Raw genomic sequence first — 13647 nt, forward strand, 5'->3', positions numbered from 1 at the left:
CAGGAGCAATCAACCAGCGGCACATGGACCTGCCTTGCCATACTCTTACTGCGGCAGCGACGATCGATGGGTAAGGCCTTCCTGCAATGCACAATCATGGCTGTTGACGGCAGTCAGCCCATAAGGAAGTCGCGACCGGAAGACGATTCCATTGGACACCGGTTGACGGAGGGTCTCGCGCGAGACCGGATGACCCCTGGGCTCAATCTAAACCGGCTGACACCAAACTTTTCGAGGATTAAATTCAGTATCACGACATCAGTCTATGCTGCTCCCATTGCCAACTCTATAAGTGAGTGGAAGCTTGGATACTATGGTTCCAGCCCGGGGAGGCCGCCTGATCATGTTGACTAGCGGAATCGCAGTCACAATGGAGGTTCACACCCGTGTAGAAGGAAAGATCAGATGAAAGTCCAGCACGGCGCAGAAAGGAAGGAGACCAGCTGCATCAAGATGTCGGCGAAAAGACTCGGAGAGCAGACAGAGGTCAGACAGGTGCAGGTACCTAGGTAATGATCCCTGGTCAAGTCAACCACTCGAAGTGAGCATACATACAGCTTTCTCGTTATATGTCTGGCTGTTGTGCAGATAATAGATCTCCAAACTCCTTGCAAGTGAACACACAAGAGACAATGTTACGTCTCATTGCCGTATCCAATCCTCCTGAGCCCTCAAAGACCATCCTCGACGAATGCCAAACGCCTGCCTTTCTGCGAAATACGATGAGATTGCTTCATAGAATACCAATCAAGCGACTCAGTCATTCAGTCTGTTTTGGTGTGTGATTGCTTCACGTCACTCTGAGCACCTTCGGCAACCTCCTCAATCGCCTCCTTTAAGATCCGACAGCCCTCAGCCATGTCCTCCTTCGTGATGTTCAGTGGCGGAATGAATCTCAGTGTGTCGTAGATTGAGGTCGTGAGCGTCAGCATGCCCTTCTCCATGCATTTGGCTTGGATCTTGGAGGCATAGCCCTTTCCGGGAGCACACTCCAGTGCGAGCATGAGACCTAGACCTCGCACGTCGTAGAGACTTTTGACGTTTTCGGGTCGTCTTTGGCTGCTTGAAGGGTCTGTCGTAGCTCAGCGCCGCGTGCGTTCACGTTGTCGAGGATGCTCTCGTCCTTGAAAGCTTTGGCTACTGCAACGCCTGCTGCACAGGAGACTGTCCACGCTGTTAGCAGATGGGTCACGCGGAACAAGGGTGGTGTAGCTTACCAGCGTTGCCAGCATAGGTACCGCCCATGGTTCCGGGCGGCTGAGTGTCCATGAGCTCCTTGCTGGAAGCAATGGCAGACAAGGGAAAGCCGTTAGCTATGCCCTTGGCCATGATCAAGATATCAGGACGCACGCCCCAGTGCTCAACGGCAAACATCTTCCCTGTGCGTCCATAACCACACTGAACTTCGTCACACACCAGAAGAATCTTGTTCTTGTCGCAAATTTCTCTCAGACGAGCCATGTATTCCTTGGGTGGTGGAACGTAGCCTCCCTCACCGAGGACAGGCTCGATGAATAGGGCTGCGGTGTCCTGGGGAGCGGTCTCGCGCTGCAGAAGTAGCTCTAGCTGAGTGATGGGATCCATACAGCAGTTTTCGAAGTTGTGCTTGCCGTCTGAGGCCTTTGCAACTGAGCATTGGCTGCAGTATGGGAATGGTACTGAGAAGACTCCGGGCATTAGTGGGCTGTAGCCGAGGCCGTATATGGTCTTGGATCGCGTCATAGCCATTGTTCCGAATGTCCGACCATGGTATGATCCTTGCATGACGATGATATTCTGCTTCTTGGTCGCATGTCTTGCCAGCTTGACGGCAGCCTCAACTGCTTCCGCTCCCGAGTTCCAAAAGAAGAACGTGTCCAGTGACTTGTGTGGCATAAGCGGAAGCATAGCCTCGACCAGCTCGAGGTAAGACTTCTGGAAAGCGATGTTGACTTGGCCATGGACGATCGTCCCGACCTGTGCCTGTGCAGCCTTTGTCACAGCGGGATGACAGTGTCCCAGGTTCGTGACACCAATGCCGGATGTGAAGTCGAGGAACCGCTTGCCGCTCATCATCTTGACATAGCTGCCGGCGCCGCTCTCGATGACTTCCTTGGATAAACGTCCTATGCCTTTGGCGACATGGTTGACGCCAAATTCGGACAGCTTTGCTGCCGCCATTGTAATAGTTGTAGATATGCCAAGATGTCGTCACAGAGTGCCCCGGAGAAGTACTTGGGCGATGTGTTTTAAAACGGACACGCGAGATCAGAAGACTTGATGCTTTATATCCGTCAAGCCCTTCTACTTCTAATCTGCCGACGGAAATGCACGCTGCAGAAACATCTGCGGTAGGTCAAGGTCTGGTCGACGGATGTCGCTGCAAGCTCTGGGCAGCGTTACTATTCCGCAACGTTGATTCGTTACGCGGCTGAGGATAGAAGATCCACCTCTGACGACGCCGGGCCGGTCGAAACAATATATTGACGACTCGTCTCTCCTGATTCCCCTCTCACACACCCTGCAACCTTTGCTTCATGTATAGCACTTGGGGACAGATGCTCCAACAAGGTATGCTCTGGATGCATCGTTACGCTCTTTCTATGAGTCCTCATTAATCAGCTTGAATAGCAGCAGCGCTTACCTGCTTTGATCTGCTCTACCAGGCTGAGGCTCTCATAATGATCGCCAGGCGGGCTTTGACGTTGTCGATGCTTGTCAAAGGTAAGGCAGATGTCTTGCTCATATGGATGAAAAGCGAAGTAAAGCCGCGGTCACGGTCGTGGTGGATCTCGTTGTGTCTGCACTTGAAGTTAATGCCAAGAGGTATTGACTCTAGCTCCTTGTTCGCTGCGTTGGTGCCCTCTGCGGCTATCACCATCGCTCGTACCTCCAAAACTTTTCGTACCTCCTGCCACTACCTGCTTGTTACCTTCTCCGACATTGCTATTGCACCTTGGCAGGCGCGCCTCGTCAGTTCGCACACCGTGATGGACACAGCTGGTGTCATAACGGCTACGACCACTTCATCGTCAGACATCATCGTAAATGTCGAGTCCAATTTGCTCGAACTCCCTGCCGAAGTCCGACAGATTGTTCACCGAGAACTCTTCCAGGAAGCCAACGTCGAAATCAGAATCTACAGAAACCAGCTCCGGTTGTGCGATAACAAGATCACCAGTATTCTAAGGGTCAATCGGCTGTTGCGAGCAGAAGCGTTGCCGATAGCGCATGGCACAGTACTCTTCCATGGCAAAGCGAAAGCTTTCCAGAGGCTACATACGTTGGCTAAAGGGTACGGCGGGCTTGTCGATAGCAGTAAGCTCGCAAAAGTGAGGATGAATTGGAATCGATGGAACTGGACTGAATGTGATCCCTTTCCATGGATTGCCGGATGGATTGAACAGTCACGAATGTTGCAGGAGATCAATTATGAGATTAGAAGTCCACTTCCACCGAGGGCCGGCCGCAACATTCCAAGCACGAACCAGCTCTATGACTCGGAGACACTTCGCCAGTCAGAGCTAGGCAACCTCATGGGATCTGGCTACACGACATGCTTGTGGAGTCTGACCCGCGACGTTGAGCTACTACATGCGAAGGTTTGCAGTTCCCGCTCAACCAGACCCAAGATCGTCATTGAGGCGGAGATGTTCATGAGCGATCCCGATGACTGGGTAAGTCGATTCCTATCTGCCTGAGGGGCTAGGGCTCACTCCTTTCAGTCACTCCGAGTCCACGTTTGCGAGAAGCGGTTGGAGATCAAGTTGAAGGACAAGTGGTTCACCCTACCTCAGAAGCGTTGGGGTCAGCTGTGAGTGCGTCAGGAGGACGGCTTTTCCCTGGGCTGCGGAAGGATTGAGGGCTGGCGGACATCGGTGGCGGCGTTGGGCACGATGTGGCGCTCAACGTCATGATGTATAGAGGTCCCTCGAGGGTTTTTGGGCACAGCAACTCAACCAGGAGCCACAATCGCTGCTCGTCATGGGAGACAACACGGCAGCCATATCGGCTCGCACTAGGTCGTCGACCTAGGACATTGCAACGATGAGTCAATAAGTCAGTGAAGCTCGAAATCGTGCAAGTGCAGATGCTGAATCACAACGACGACTGATGTGCTGCCACTGATAGCAGAGGAAACTACTGCCAAGCATTGAATTCACTGTCCAGGTAGATATCGAGAGTACTTCTTCTGCCAGACAATTCATTTTTCCCTCGCACAGTCTGCTCCCTATCAAATTCGATCTCGCTTGCCACTGTCACATACCGTACGACAAGTCAAACGCCATGGCAGAGCCACTTAGTCCGTCGACGAGTCTGTCCGCTGCGACGGCGACCTTTAATGCAGACCTCGCGCCAACCTTACTCAACCTGCCTGCAGAAGTCCGACTCAACATCTACGAAGAGCTGTTCAAGAAAGCAAAAGTCGAACTCAGCCTCGCGCACGGCCTCAAGTTGCACTATCGTGACGACAGAATCACTGCCATCCTGTGGACTTGCCGCCTGTTGCGTGCAGAAGCTATGCCGGTACTCCACGCCACAGCATGTTTTCATGCCGACGCGAATGTTATCGAAGTGCTTAACGACTTCCGTCAGGACTATGGCGTACTTGCCGATCGAAGCAGGTTCGCGAATGTGGTAATGCACATACAAATGTATCGTCTGTCAGACATTGTCGGTCTCGAGCACTGGATCGCAACGTCTTATGCGCTGCAAGACCTGGTCTGTCACATACACGGGACGTTCTGGTCTCTCCTTCCACTTTTCGTCTCGATCGATACACTCCGTCAGTCTCAGGCAGTCCGTGAAGCGCTGCTAGGTGATATCATATCGCCTGCCAGAGAGAATCGCGGTTGGTCACATCTGTCGCAAAGTCTCACGCAGCTGTCGCAGAAGATGAACGACCGGCACAACACGCGACCAAGGGTCATGTGGTACTTTTCATTCCACACGCTGCCATTCAACACGCTGGTGAGCATGCCCATGTCTTTGTTGCATTGCGACGAGCTGACTTGTTTCCAGAAAGCGCGTGTCGACGTCGAAAACCTGCGACTGGAGCTCAAGCTGCGTGGCGAGTGGTTCTATATCTCGTAGAAGATCTGGTCGTAGATCTAAGGGCTTCTCAAGAAAGCCGACGTCCTGACCAATGAATCAGGCAGTCGTTTGACAGACCGGATATCTCGCGGTCGGTGCTGACGGCGTCGCCTGCAGGCTGCTGGGTCAGCAGACGCCTCGCTGGCGGAATACCTTGGACCTGAGGGATGACGACGTAGGGGAGATATCGCAGGCGCTATGTTGGTGCCATGAACTTGCGCAGAACGGTCAAGGAGGGCGCCTCCTACTTTACTATTTTAGTATCGAGTCGATGAAAGCTACCACACACCACTGCTGAAGAGGGAGTGACGATGGCATCGTCAAATCACCAGCGGCAGTGGCAGCCGGCACATCGAGTCCCGCACTGAAGTCAGTCTAGAGCAGCTCTCATTCCTGGCGTGGGCCTTTGTGTCGATGGAGACTCACGGGATCACGCTACCCCGACGCGTTGCTGTTGATGTCAGGGCCGGACTCGGGCTGGGCGGACTTGGAGATTTCGTCCATCTAGCCTAATCGAGCGAAATAGCTTGTCATTTCGAGCGGCGTCTCCGCTCATTTATCGTCCTCGTGTCGGCGAGGATCTTGTAAAGACGATGCTTTTTTGAGCTCCTGGAGTGACGCAAAGCTGAACTCCACTTCACGCGCCATCTCTGCACCGCGACCGCGACTGATCTATAAATCGTCCAGTCCAAAACAATGTTCCCTCTGCACTCTACACCCAACTGAACAAGACGACAGCGAAGCATCATTCTCTCATTGTTCAAAGTACACCTTGACATCACCATCCTCATTCATTGTTCCTACAATGACCACACAAATAACGCCGTCCAAGCAGGTTAGTTGCCACCGCCTATTACGACACGACCTCGACCACTAACGCGTATACTACATAGGCGGCCTCTGACCTCGAGAGCCTCAAGGTCAAGGACTCACCCATCAAGAAGCTCGACTTCACACCAGAGAACAAAGAAAACATGCCGACCACCGAGTCGACGCCAGTCGCCACTGACGTGATCGAGGTGAAAAAGCCCGAACTCGTCGAGTCACAACCAGAACCTGTGAAGGCCGCGCCCACAATCAAAGAGCTCGAGGCAGAAGAGCCATTGCTTCAGGAAAACCCCAACCGCTTCGTCCTCTTCCCCCTCAAGTACCATGAGATCTGGCAAATGTACAAGAAAGCAGAAGCTAGCTTCTGGACCGCAGAAGAAGTCGACCTCTCCCAAGATCTACAACACTGGCACCACCGCCTCAACGACGACGAGCGGTACTTCATTTCACACGTGCTCGCCTTCTTCGCCGCGTCCGACGGCATCGTCAACGAGAACCTCCTCGAGCGCTTCTCCGGCGAGGTCCAGGTCCCCGAAGCGCGTTGCTTCTACGGCTTCCAGATCATGATGGAAAACATCCACTCCGAAATGTACTCGCTGCTCATCGACACGTACATCAGCGACCCCAAGCAACGATCACACCTCTTCGACGCCATCGACACCATCCCCTGTATCCGCAAGAAGGCCGACTGGGCACTCCGTTGGATCTCCGACAAGCAATCGACCTTCGCGCAGCGCCTCGTCGCATTCGCCGCAGTCGAAGGCATCTTCTTCTCCGGCTCCTTCGCGTCCATCTTCTGGCTCAAGAAACGCGGTCTGATGCCCGGCCTCACCTTCTCCAACGAGCTCATCTCCCGCGACGAGGGCATGCACACCGACTTCGCCTGCCTACTGCTCTCCCACCTCAAGCACCGCCCCTCAAAAGAAGCCATCCAGGCCATCATCGTCGAGGCCGTCGCCATCGAGCAGGAGTTCCTCACAGACGCCCTCCCCTGCGCCCTCTTGGGCATGAACGCCAACCTGATGAAGCAGTACATCGAGTTCGTCGCCGATCGCCTGCTCGTCGCTATGGGCAACCCCAAGTACTTCAAGTCTCAGAACCCCTTTGACTTCATGGAGAACATCTCTCTCGCTGGCAAGACAAACTTCTTCGAGAAGCGTGTCGGTGACTACCAGAAGGCAGGTGTCATGGCCGGGCAGAAGAAGAGTGCTGACAAGGCCGCTGCCGATGCCGCTGTAGCTGGCGGTGCTGCCCCTGCGGCGGAGGAGAAGACGCCCGAGAACGGCGGCAATTTCACTTTTGATGACGATTTCTGAGCGAGTCGTCGTTCAATCTTTCTCCTTTCGGTCGCACACGAGCAGGTTGTTGCTCGGTGCGTGCATGCATGGCAGACTAAAGGCGTTCACGAATCTAATGGGTTGACCTAGTAGGTCATGAGGGTACACTGGTTATGGATATTCGATTGCTGAAAGGGAACTAAATGTACTGCTCGCGCTGCCTATACCCTTCTCCGTCAAAGCAGCCTACATATAGATGGTGTCTCGAGCTCCATGGGTCTCTGCTTCAATCACAATTACAATTGACAAGCAATAAGCATGTTAAATCGAGTACTTTTTATATCGCCTTCCTCTTATATTCCATTGCAAGAGCATCTGATCTGGTGTCAGCTTGCCCTTTGAACTTCCTCTTGTTCTCAACTGCTAGTGTACAGGTACAGTGCTGAAGCTGTCAGCCAAAATATCCCACCCAAGAAGCTCCCACATTTGCGCAATAAACCAGTCCTTCTTGGACCCGCCAGCATGATCTCCTTCTCCTCTCTCCTCTTCCTCCAGCGCAGCAGCCTCCTGCAGCTCTAGATCGTCGGGCTCGTCTGGGCGCCAGAGACAGTCTCGAAACTCCTCGTCTTCTGTGCCGAACATGCCAGACAGTAGGGTGTTTTGCAGACGCTTTTCAATAGTTCTCAGAAACTTTCCGCGCTCATCATCGCCCGTGGTACCCATGTGTGAACGTGCCAATATCCTTGCAGTTGATGAACGCTTGCCTTTGGCTCTGACTTTGCTAAGGAGGCATCGTAACAGCGCAACGAAGGAGGGCGCGTTCAGTTCAGCGGCTGCTATTGCGGCGTCCGGGCTGACGTCCGGATCATCGAGTAGGCCACTCACCGGTAGAAGACCAGGGCCGGGGTCTGCGGGATCAATGAAGATCAGGTAGGACAACTCTGACCCGATGTGATCGAGCAGTAAGGACGCCAGGCCCTCGTACAACCAGATGTGTGCCGTGTGGTTGAGGTCAATGGTCCCAATCATGCACGACATGATCTTAACGAGATTAGCTCGGTACATTTTGGCTCTCTTGTCGTCCTCGATGGCGGTGCTCTTGACTGCTTTGCTGTTTGGCTTGTGGTTCTTTGCCCTGTTTTGCTCCTCACGGTCTTTACGGGCGACTTCATCAACACCCTCCTGATATAGGTCTTGCAAGGTAGTAGCAAACACCCGGACCAGTCTGACGCAGACTTGCTTTGCTAGAGACATGTCTGAAATGCTGGCAAGAGATCGGTAGAGGCATTGACATATCGGAGCTATCCTGGGAGCTAGCTCATTGGGTCGTGAGGCAAGCTTGTTGAGGCAGCAGCAAGCAGACCCAAGCCTGATGTAGAGGGACCCGACGTCGATGTTTTCGTTGGCGTTGTGAGTATAGAGTATGCGCATATGTCGCAGGAGGCCATCGATATCTGGATGGTGATCAGCACTAGATCAAAAAACGCAGGCACCAACCTACCGGGATCTCCTGTGAGCTCGACCGAGATCTCCGGCTCAACTGTAGGCTTGGTGCTCGGTAGGTTCCTGCTGCGATCGGCGCCTCGCTTGGTTTGAGTATTTGCCTTCGTCGTCAGTCTGTCTCCTGCCGTGTGTCGGCCCTTTCCCGATGGACCATCCAGTCTGATTAGGTCGAGCTCTTCTCTTAGCTGTTGAACTTCAATCTCCGTTTCAAGTTTCTGTGCCTGAGCACGCAAACATTCCGATTTCCAGTAGCTGGTAGAGCTGAAGCCAGCGACAGGATCTCGAGCTGTCTTCGGAGTCTCCGCGTAGAGGAAGCTGTTGCTGAGTCTGTCGATATACTCTAGAACTGTTGGTCAGCGTCAACCAATCTCCATAATGACGCTCATACCGTCAATAGTTGCATCTGGCGGCTTTGTGCGAATGATAGCATGGGCAAGTGCGATGGACGCCGGTGATGGAAGGCCAGGGTCGGTGTTGGCGAAGCTCGTCGTTGTCACAGCCGACTCATCACTCATAGTGCTTGGCCAGTCTGTTTGGTTGCTGATGATGCTGCGAGTATGCAAGAAGAGCATGAGGTAGGATCGAGGAGAAAAAGACGAGGAAAGAACACAAATATGGCAAGAGCACCCCGGTCGTGCTTTCCTACCTGCTGTACCTCTTCGGACACTGCAAGAAAATGCAGGCACTGATCTCGGATTCTGCCCTCCCAAGTTGTGTCAGCTTCATTTCCAGATGAACCAGGAGCCCTATGGTCGCGTACTTTGTAGCCTTTCGCCTTTGGATCACGAGTACGCATATCTTCGCCGCTTGGTACATAAGTTCTACACTTTGCAATGTTGTACTGTTCCCGTTTCCAAGCCAAGCGTCTCTGGACATCACGTAGTGACCCACGACTTCCAGAGCCACAAGCGGGTGTCTGGTCCAGCACTAATCGCGGGCAGAGAGTACCAAGTACTTAGAAATGCATGGAGTGGCATCAGTCTATGATCGCAGCCAGAAATCCTGCCGAAGACCTCGGGGTAAGCTGCGGCCACAAGGGGCCGGGCCGTGTCCCTCGTGCCGCAATTGTCCAAATTTCCACAGCACCCTCCCTGACTTGGATTTCTCGATGTGTGTTTCTTGGTGATTGACGCTCAAGTGAGGCTCATCTTGATTCCATCGACCTGATCGGCGGGAGGCTGTTGATCTTCTAGCGCCCTCTGGAACACAGAAATCTATAATGAGTACCTAGCTCCTGATGAGTGAGAAAATCGCCCAGTACTTGTGTCCCCAGCTTGCCCGAGCGGAATACCTTGGCAAACTCCCCGCATTCCGAAGTTCACCCGTTCGCTGCCTGACAATTGAAGAACAACTTGTAATCTAGACCACCAGAGCCCGCCCTGTGTCGCTACCTCTCATCACCTCACATCCTCGAAAATGGCGCTACCCAGGCCCCGGCGCCCGAAATTGACTACTACGCACTCCTATCCATTCCCCCGGCCGCTACCGAGTCCGAGATTCGGCGCGCCTACCGCAAAACCTCCATCCTCTACCACCCAGACAAGGTAGAGCCCACCCCAGCCAACCTCGACAAGTTTCACCAACTCCAAATCGCGCTAAATACCCTTACCGACCCCGAAGAGAAGGCCAAATATGACCAAGGCAGACAGGCGAAGTTAAGGCGGAAAGCGGAGAATGATGCGCTCGACTTGCGGACACGTCAATTGAAGGAGGACCTGGAGCGGAGGGAGGCGGAGGGCGCGCGGGCCAACGGGAATGGCGCGACGAATGGTGTCAAGAGGGCGTGGAGCGAGCGGGAACTGGAGATCAATCGCATTCGGGAAGAGAATCGACGGCGGATGGCTGAGATGGGTGCGGCAAGGGTGCGGGAGCGCGAGAGAAGGGAACGGGAAGCAGAAGCTGCAGCGGCAGCGGAAGCGGAAGCAGCGGAAGAACAGGAACGCGAGAGCTCGAAGACGTCCAGGGAGGACGCTGAGTCGAAAGTTGACGATGCACAACCATATGGCAAACCAAACAACCCCAGCACCCCAGCCTCAGACGACGAACTCCAACGGTGCGTCAAAGTCCGCTGGTTTAAGGGCAGCGGCGGCCTCGACATAGATCAGGAGGCCCTCGAAGATCGATTTCCAGCAGGGGAGGTCGAAAGCGTAGTGATACTCAAGGACAAGAAGAAGAAGCGGCGGATAGATGGGGGAAACGACAAAGTCGTCATGGGTACTGCAGTCATCGTATTCTCGACGCTGGCTGCTGCGAAAGCTGCGGTCAAGGCCGGACCGTGGGTCGATGTCGAGAGCGTGGAGTGGGCCGTCAGGGCGGGCTCTGAAGATTGAGACTTCTTGATTGACCTAGCTGGCGAAGTTGAGGTGAGCCTCACTTGTGCGTCAGATCCTTAGAACAATCCATCATGGGTTTTCATGCTCGGGAGGGCACTGTACGAATTTTGTGGCAGCTGATTCAATACACATACGTATTCAGCTCGCTCCCAATCCACTGCCTGGAGTCACAGGAGCAACAGCCTCCTCCTCAGGTTCAACCTCCTCTTCAAGCTCACCGTCCTCCTCTTCAGCAGCATTACTACTACCGATAGCCTCCCTCCTGGGTTGATGCCGCTCCTTTCTCTTCAAACTCGCCTCGATGCCCCTTCTCAACCATTCCGGCACAACCGCCCTCACATATACCGTCTTCGCTTCCTGACCCTCACCGGAACCTTCGCCATCATCACCGTCCCGCCAAGTAATTTGAAACTCGTCCTCCGGCGAATAGGCACCCGTCGTCTCGCCCCCAGTCAGCTGTATATCCGTCATCGACTCCAGCCTGCACAGCGCTAGACCCAGGTTGCCGACAGAGCCTAAGAACTTGCCTGTACTGCGCTGTCTTCTGCTCGCGCCCGTGGAGACTTTCGTTATATTGGCGCCCGGCGGCGGAGTAAGTTCCGAAGGCCAAAGACTGCCGTCCTCGGCGTCAGAGGTCGTCGTTTCAGAGCTCTCAGGTGTTGGCGGCCTCGCATCGTCCTCGGTCGCCACTTTCCGAGGTCTCTGGTACAGCTTCACCGGCAGGATTCGCTTCCTGACGACGCCTGTGTGGTGTGTACGAATCGTGAGCTCTTGGCCCAGATAGCAGCCCTTGTGGAAGTCGATGCCATTGAGCAGGTCAAGGTTGCTTTCTTGGGGAAGCGCATGTAAAGTGGTGAGCTCCACAGGTCCTTCAGCGAGGCCCATTGCGTATCGGTCTGCACGGTAGGCGTCTGGCGTGGCGACGTCTTGCAGCGCCCCGCCGACTGTCGAGCGGGCCTCGCTGTTCCGGTTCACTAAGAGACGGTAGCTTGCCTGCGGCGGGTCAATTGTGCTCGATTGTCCGTCGTCATTGGCGGCTCGCAGAAGACTGGGTCTTATCTCATTGCCGCCGGCGAAGAGAAGATTTTTAGAGGTGTATGCGGCAAAGACGTCGGTCATGTCGTCTGTGGAGTAGATCACGGAAACCTTGTCCTCGGGCATGACTTCGAGCCTGAATTTGGATCGTAATTTGTGCTTCTTCAGGTGTTGCATCAATAAGTCGACGCTCGAGGCGTCGCATTCGAGGTACCACGTGTCGTGTTCTAACGGCGCGTCCGGGGTGAGGGCGGCTGGCCAGCGGTAGAGGAAGACATCAACGAGAATCCGGCCTTGCGCCGTGAGGAATGCAGTGTAGATTGGAGGAGGCCAACCCGACGCGCTGAGAATGCCCACTGCCTTCGACTGTGTTCTTGTTGTCTTGATCGGAAGTAGGCCATCGAGGAATCGCCCTGCGTCAGGGCCGTATAAACGAATGACTCGGCGCTCAGCACTGAGGTCGTAGGTTTTGCCATTTCGAGCACGAGTCGTGCTGAAAGACCGCGTGTAACGTCGGACACTTCGTACTCCAGAAGGGCCGCGTTGCCAGCGTGCTGCTGGCCTGGTCTCCGTTTTCGAGGAAAGACCGCGGCATGCGCGACAGACGAATGCACCGGGAGAAGACCTCCCGGAAGAAACTCTCGCCACGACGGCGGAGAATACTGTCAGTCTCATGTTGTAGGCGCAGGCAGTCCACACAGCATTTGGATAGGCAGCGTCACCTACTTGAAAGACAGTCCATCTTGTTCACAAGGCGAAGGATATCTGTGCTTCGAGTGCACGAGACACGAGAGACCGGAGGAGGCGCTCCATTGCGATGACATCGTGGTGGGACTACTGTCACATCGATAGGCCCAAGCTACATTGCAAATCAATCACTAATTTATGGTATAAATCTGTACACTATTTAAGCAGTACAAAGTTTTAAAAAATTGTTTTCTAAGATCTTTAAAAGACATTGCTTTCAAAGTGCCGTTCCTAACAAATGAAGAAATCAAGTTACATATATCTTGAAATTAGCCGCTAGCTACTATCTAGCAACTTGTGACTATGACTAGCCCTCAAGGAGCTTATCAGATGTCTAGGTAGTAGACATCCTTTCAAAACTCTACCTAGAATAGAGTTTGTTGATTTGTTCTTATAAGTTAGCTTTATAAATTAATTTAGTTACTACTTATAAGTTATAACTATTTAATTAAACTAATTATAATCATTAATTAAATTCATCTACCTACTTAATACTTATGTTTATTTAAATAAACTAAGTATGGTTATTTAAATACATCTAGCTACTTATAGTTATTTGAAAAAATCCAGCTACTTAGTATAATTATTTAATTAAACTAACTATAAGTATTTAAATAAATCTAGCTGATTATGACTTCTTCATGTTATTAAAAAATATCTAGCTACTTACGATTACTTATTGAACTAATTGAAATTATTTAAATAAATCTAGCTATATATAATTATTTAGATATATCTAGTAGTAGCTACTTACAATATTTAATTAAAATAGTTGAAGTTATTTAAATAAATCTAGTGTCACGGTTCGAACCCGTGACTGGATCTGCAATTGATCCGAGCCCTGATCTATG

General features: G+C 52.8%; 7 protein-coding genes across 7 annotated transcripts; 4 read left to right on the plus strand and 3 right to left on the minus strand.

The window, feature by feature from the left end:
- Positions 1 to 764: 764 nt before the first annotated feature.
- On the minus strand, positions 765 to 2160 carry AB675_1381 (5-aminovalerate aminotransferase DavT; the record flags this gene model as incomplete). Its single annotated transcript, XM_018141266.1, has 3 exons — positions 765 to 989; positions 1034 to 1164; positions 1218 to 2160. The coding sequence occupies 3 exons, from the start codon at positions 2158 to 2160 to the stop codon at positions 765 to 767; spliced, it is 1299 nt and encodes a 432-aa protein (XP_017995092.1).
- An 809-nt stretch (positions 2161 to 2969) lies between these two features.
- On the plus strand, positions 2970 to 3797 carry AB675_1382 (uncharacterized protein; the record flags this gene model as incomplete). Its single annotated transcript, XM_018141267.1, has 2 exons — positions 2970 to 3656; positions 3705 to 3797. The coding sequence occupies 2 exons, from the start codon at positions 2970 to 2972 to the stop codon at positions 3795 to 3797; spliced, it is 780 nt and encodes a 259-aa protein (XP_017995058.1).
- A 469-nt stretch (positions 3798 to 4266) lies between these two features.
- Positions 4267 to 5073, plus strand: AB675_1383 (uncharacterized protein; the record flags this gene model as incomplete). The annotated part of the gene is made up of 2 exons (XM_018141268.1): positions 4267 to 4950; positions 5002 to 5073. The coding sequence occupies 2 exons, from the start codon at positions 4267 to 4269 to the stop codon at positions 5071 to 5073; spliced, it is 756 nt and encodes a 251-aa protein (XP_017995113.1).
- Positions 5074 to 5878: 805 nt separating this feature from the next.
- On the plus strand, positions 5879 to 7217 carry AB675_1384 (Ribonucleoside-diphosphate small chain; the record flags this gene model as incomplete). The annotated part of the gene is made up of 2 exons (XM_018141269.1): positions 5879 to 5908; positions 5967 to 7217. 2 exons carry the CDS (start codon positions 5879 to 5881, stop codon positions 7215 to 7217), a joined length of 1281 nt encoding a protein of 426 aa, XP_017995071.1.
- A 384-nt stretch (positions 7218 to 7601) lies between these two features.
- AB675_1385 (uncharacterized protein) lies at positions 7602 to 9196 on the minus strand (the record flags this gene model as incomplete). The annotated part of the gene is made up of 3 exons (XM_018141270.1): positions 7602 to 8632; positions 8680 to 9021; positions 9070 to 9196. The coding sequence occupies 3 exons, from the start codon at positions 9194 to 9196 to the stop codon at positions 7602 to 7604; spliced, it is 1500 nt and encodes a 499-aa protein (XP_017995099.1).
- A 722-nt stretch (positions 9197 to 9918) lies between these two features.
- On the plus strand, positions 9919 to 11011 carry AB675_1386 (Pre-mRNA-splicing factor cwf23; the record flags this gene model as incomplete). Its single annotated transcript, XM_018141271.1, has 2 exons — positions 9919 to 9938; positions 10045 to 11011. The coding sequence occupies 2 exons, from the start codon at positions 9919 to 9921 to the stop codon at positions 11009 to 11011; spliced, it is 987 nt and encodes a 328-aa protein (XP_017995089.1).
- A 141-nt stretch (positions 11012 to 11152) lies between these two features.
- AB675_1387 (putative transferase caf17, mitochondrial) lies at positions 11153 to 12724 on the minus strand (the record flags this gene model as incomplete). The annotated part of the gene is made up of 1 exon (XM_018141272.1): positions 11153 to 12724. The coding sequence occupies one exon, from the start codon at positions 12722 to 12724 to the stop codon at positions 11153 to 11155; it is 1572 nt and encodes a 523-aa protein (XP_017995118.1).
- Between the last annotated feature and the right edge of the window lie 923 nt (positions 12725 to 13647).

Source organism: Cyphellophora attinorum, assembly GCF_001299255.1.
Source record: "Cyphellophora attinorum strain CBS 131958 chromosome Unknown Contig44, whole genome shotgun sequence".
NCBI lineage: Eukaryota > Fungi > Ascomycota > Eurotiomycetes > Chaetothyriales > Cyphellophoraceae > Cyphellophora > Cyphellophora attinorum.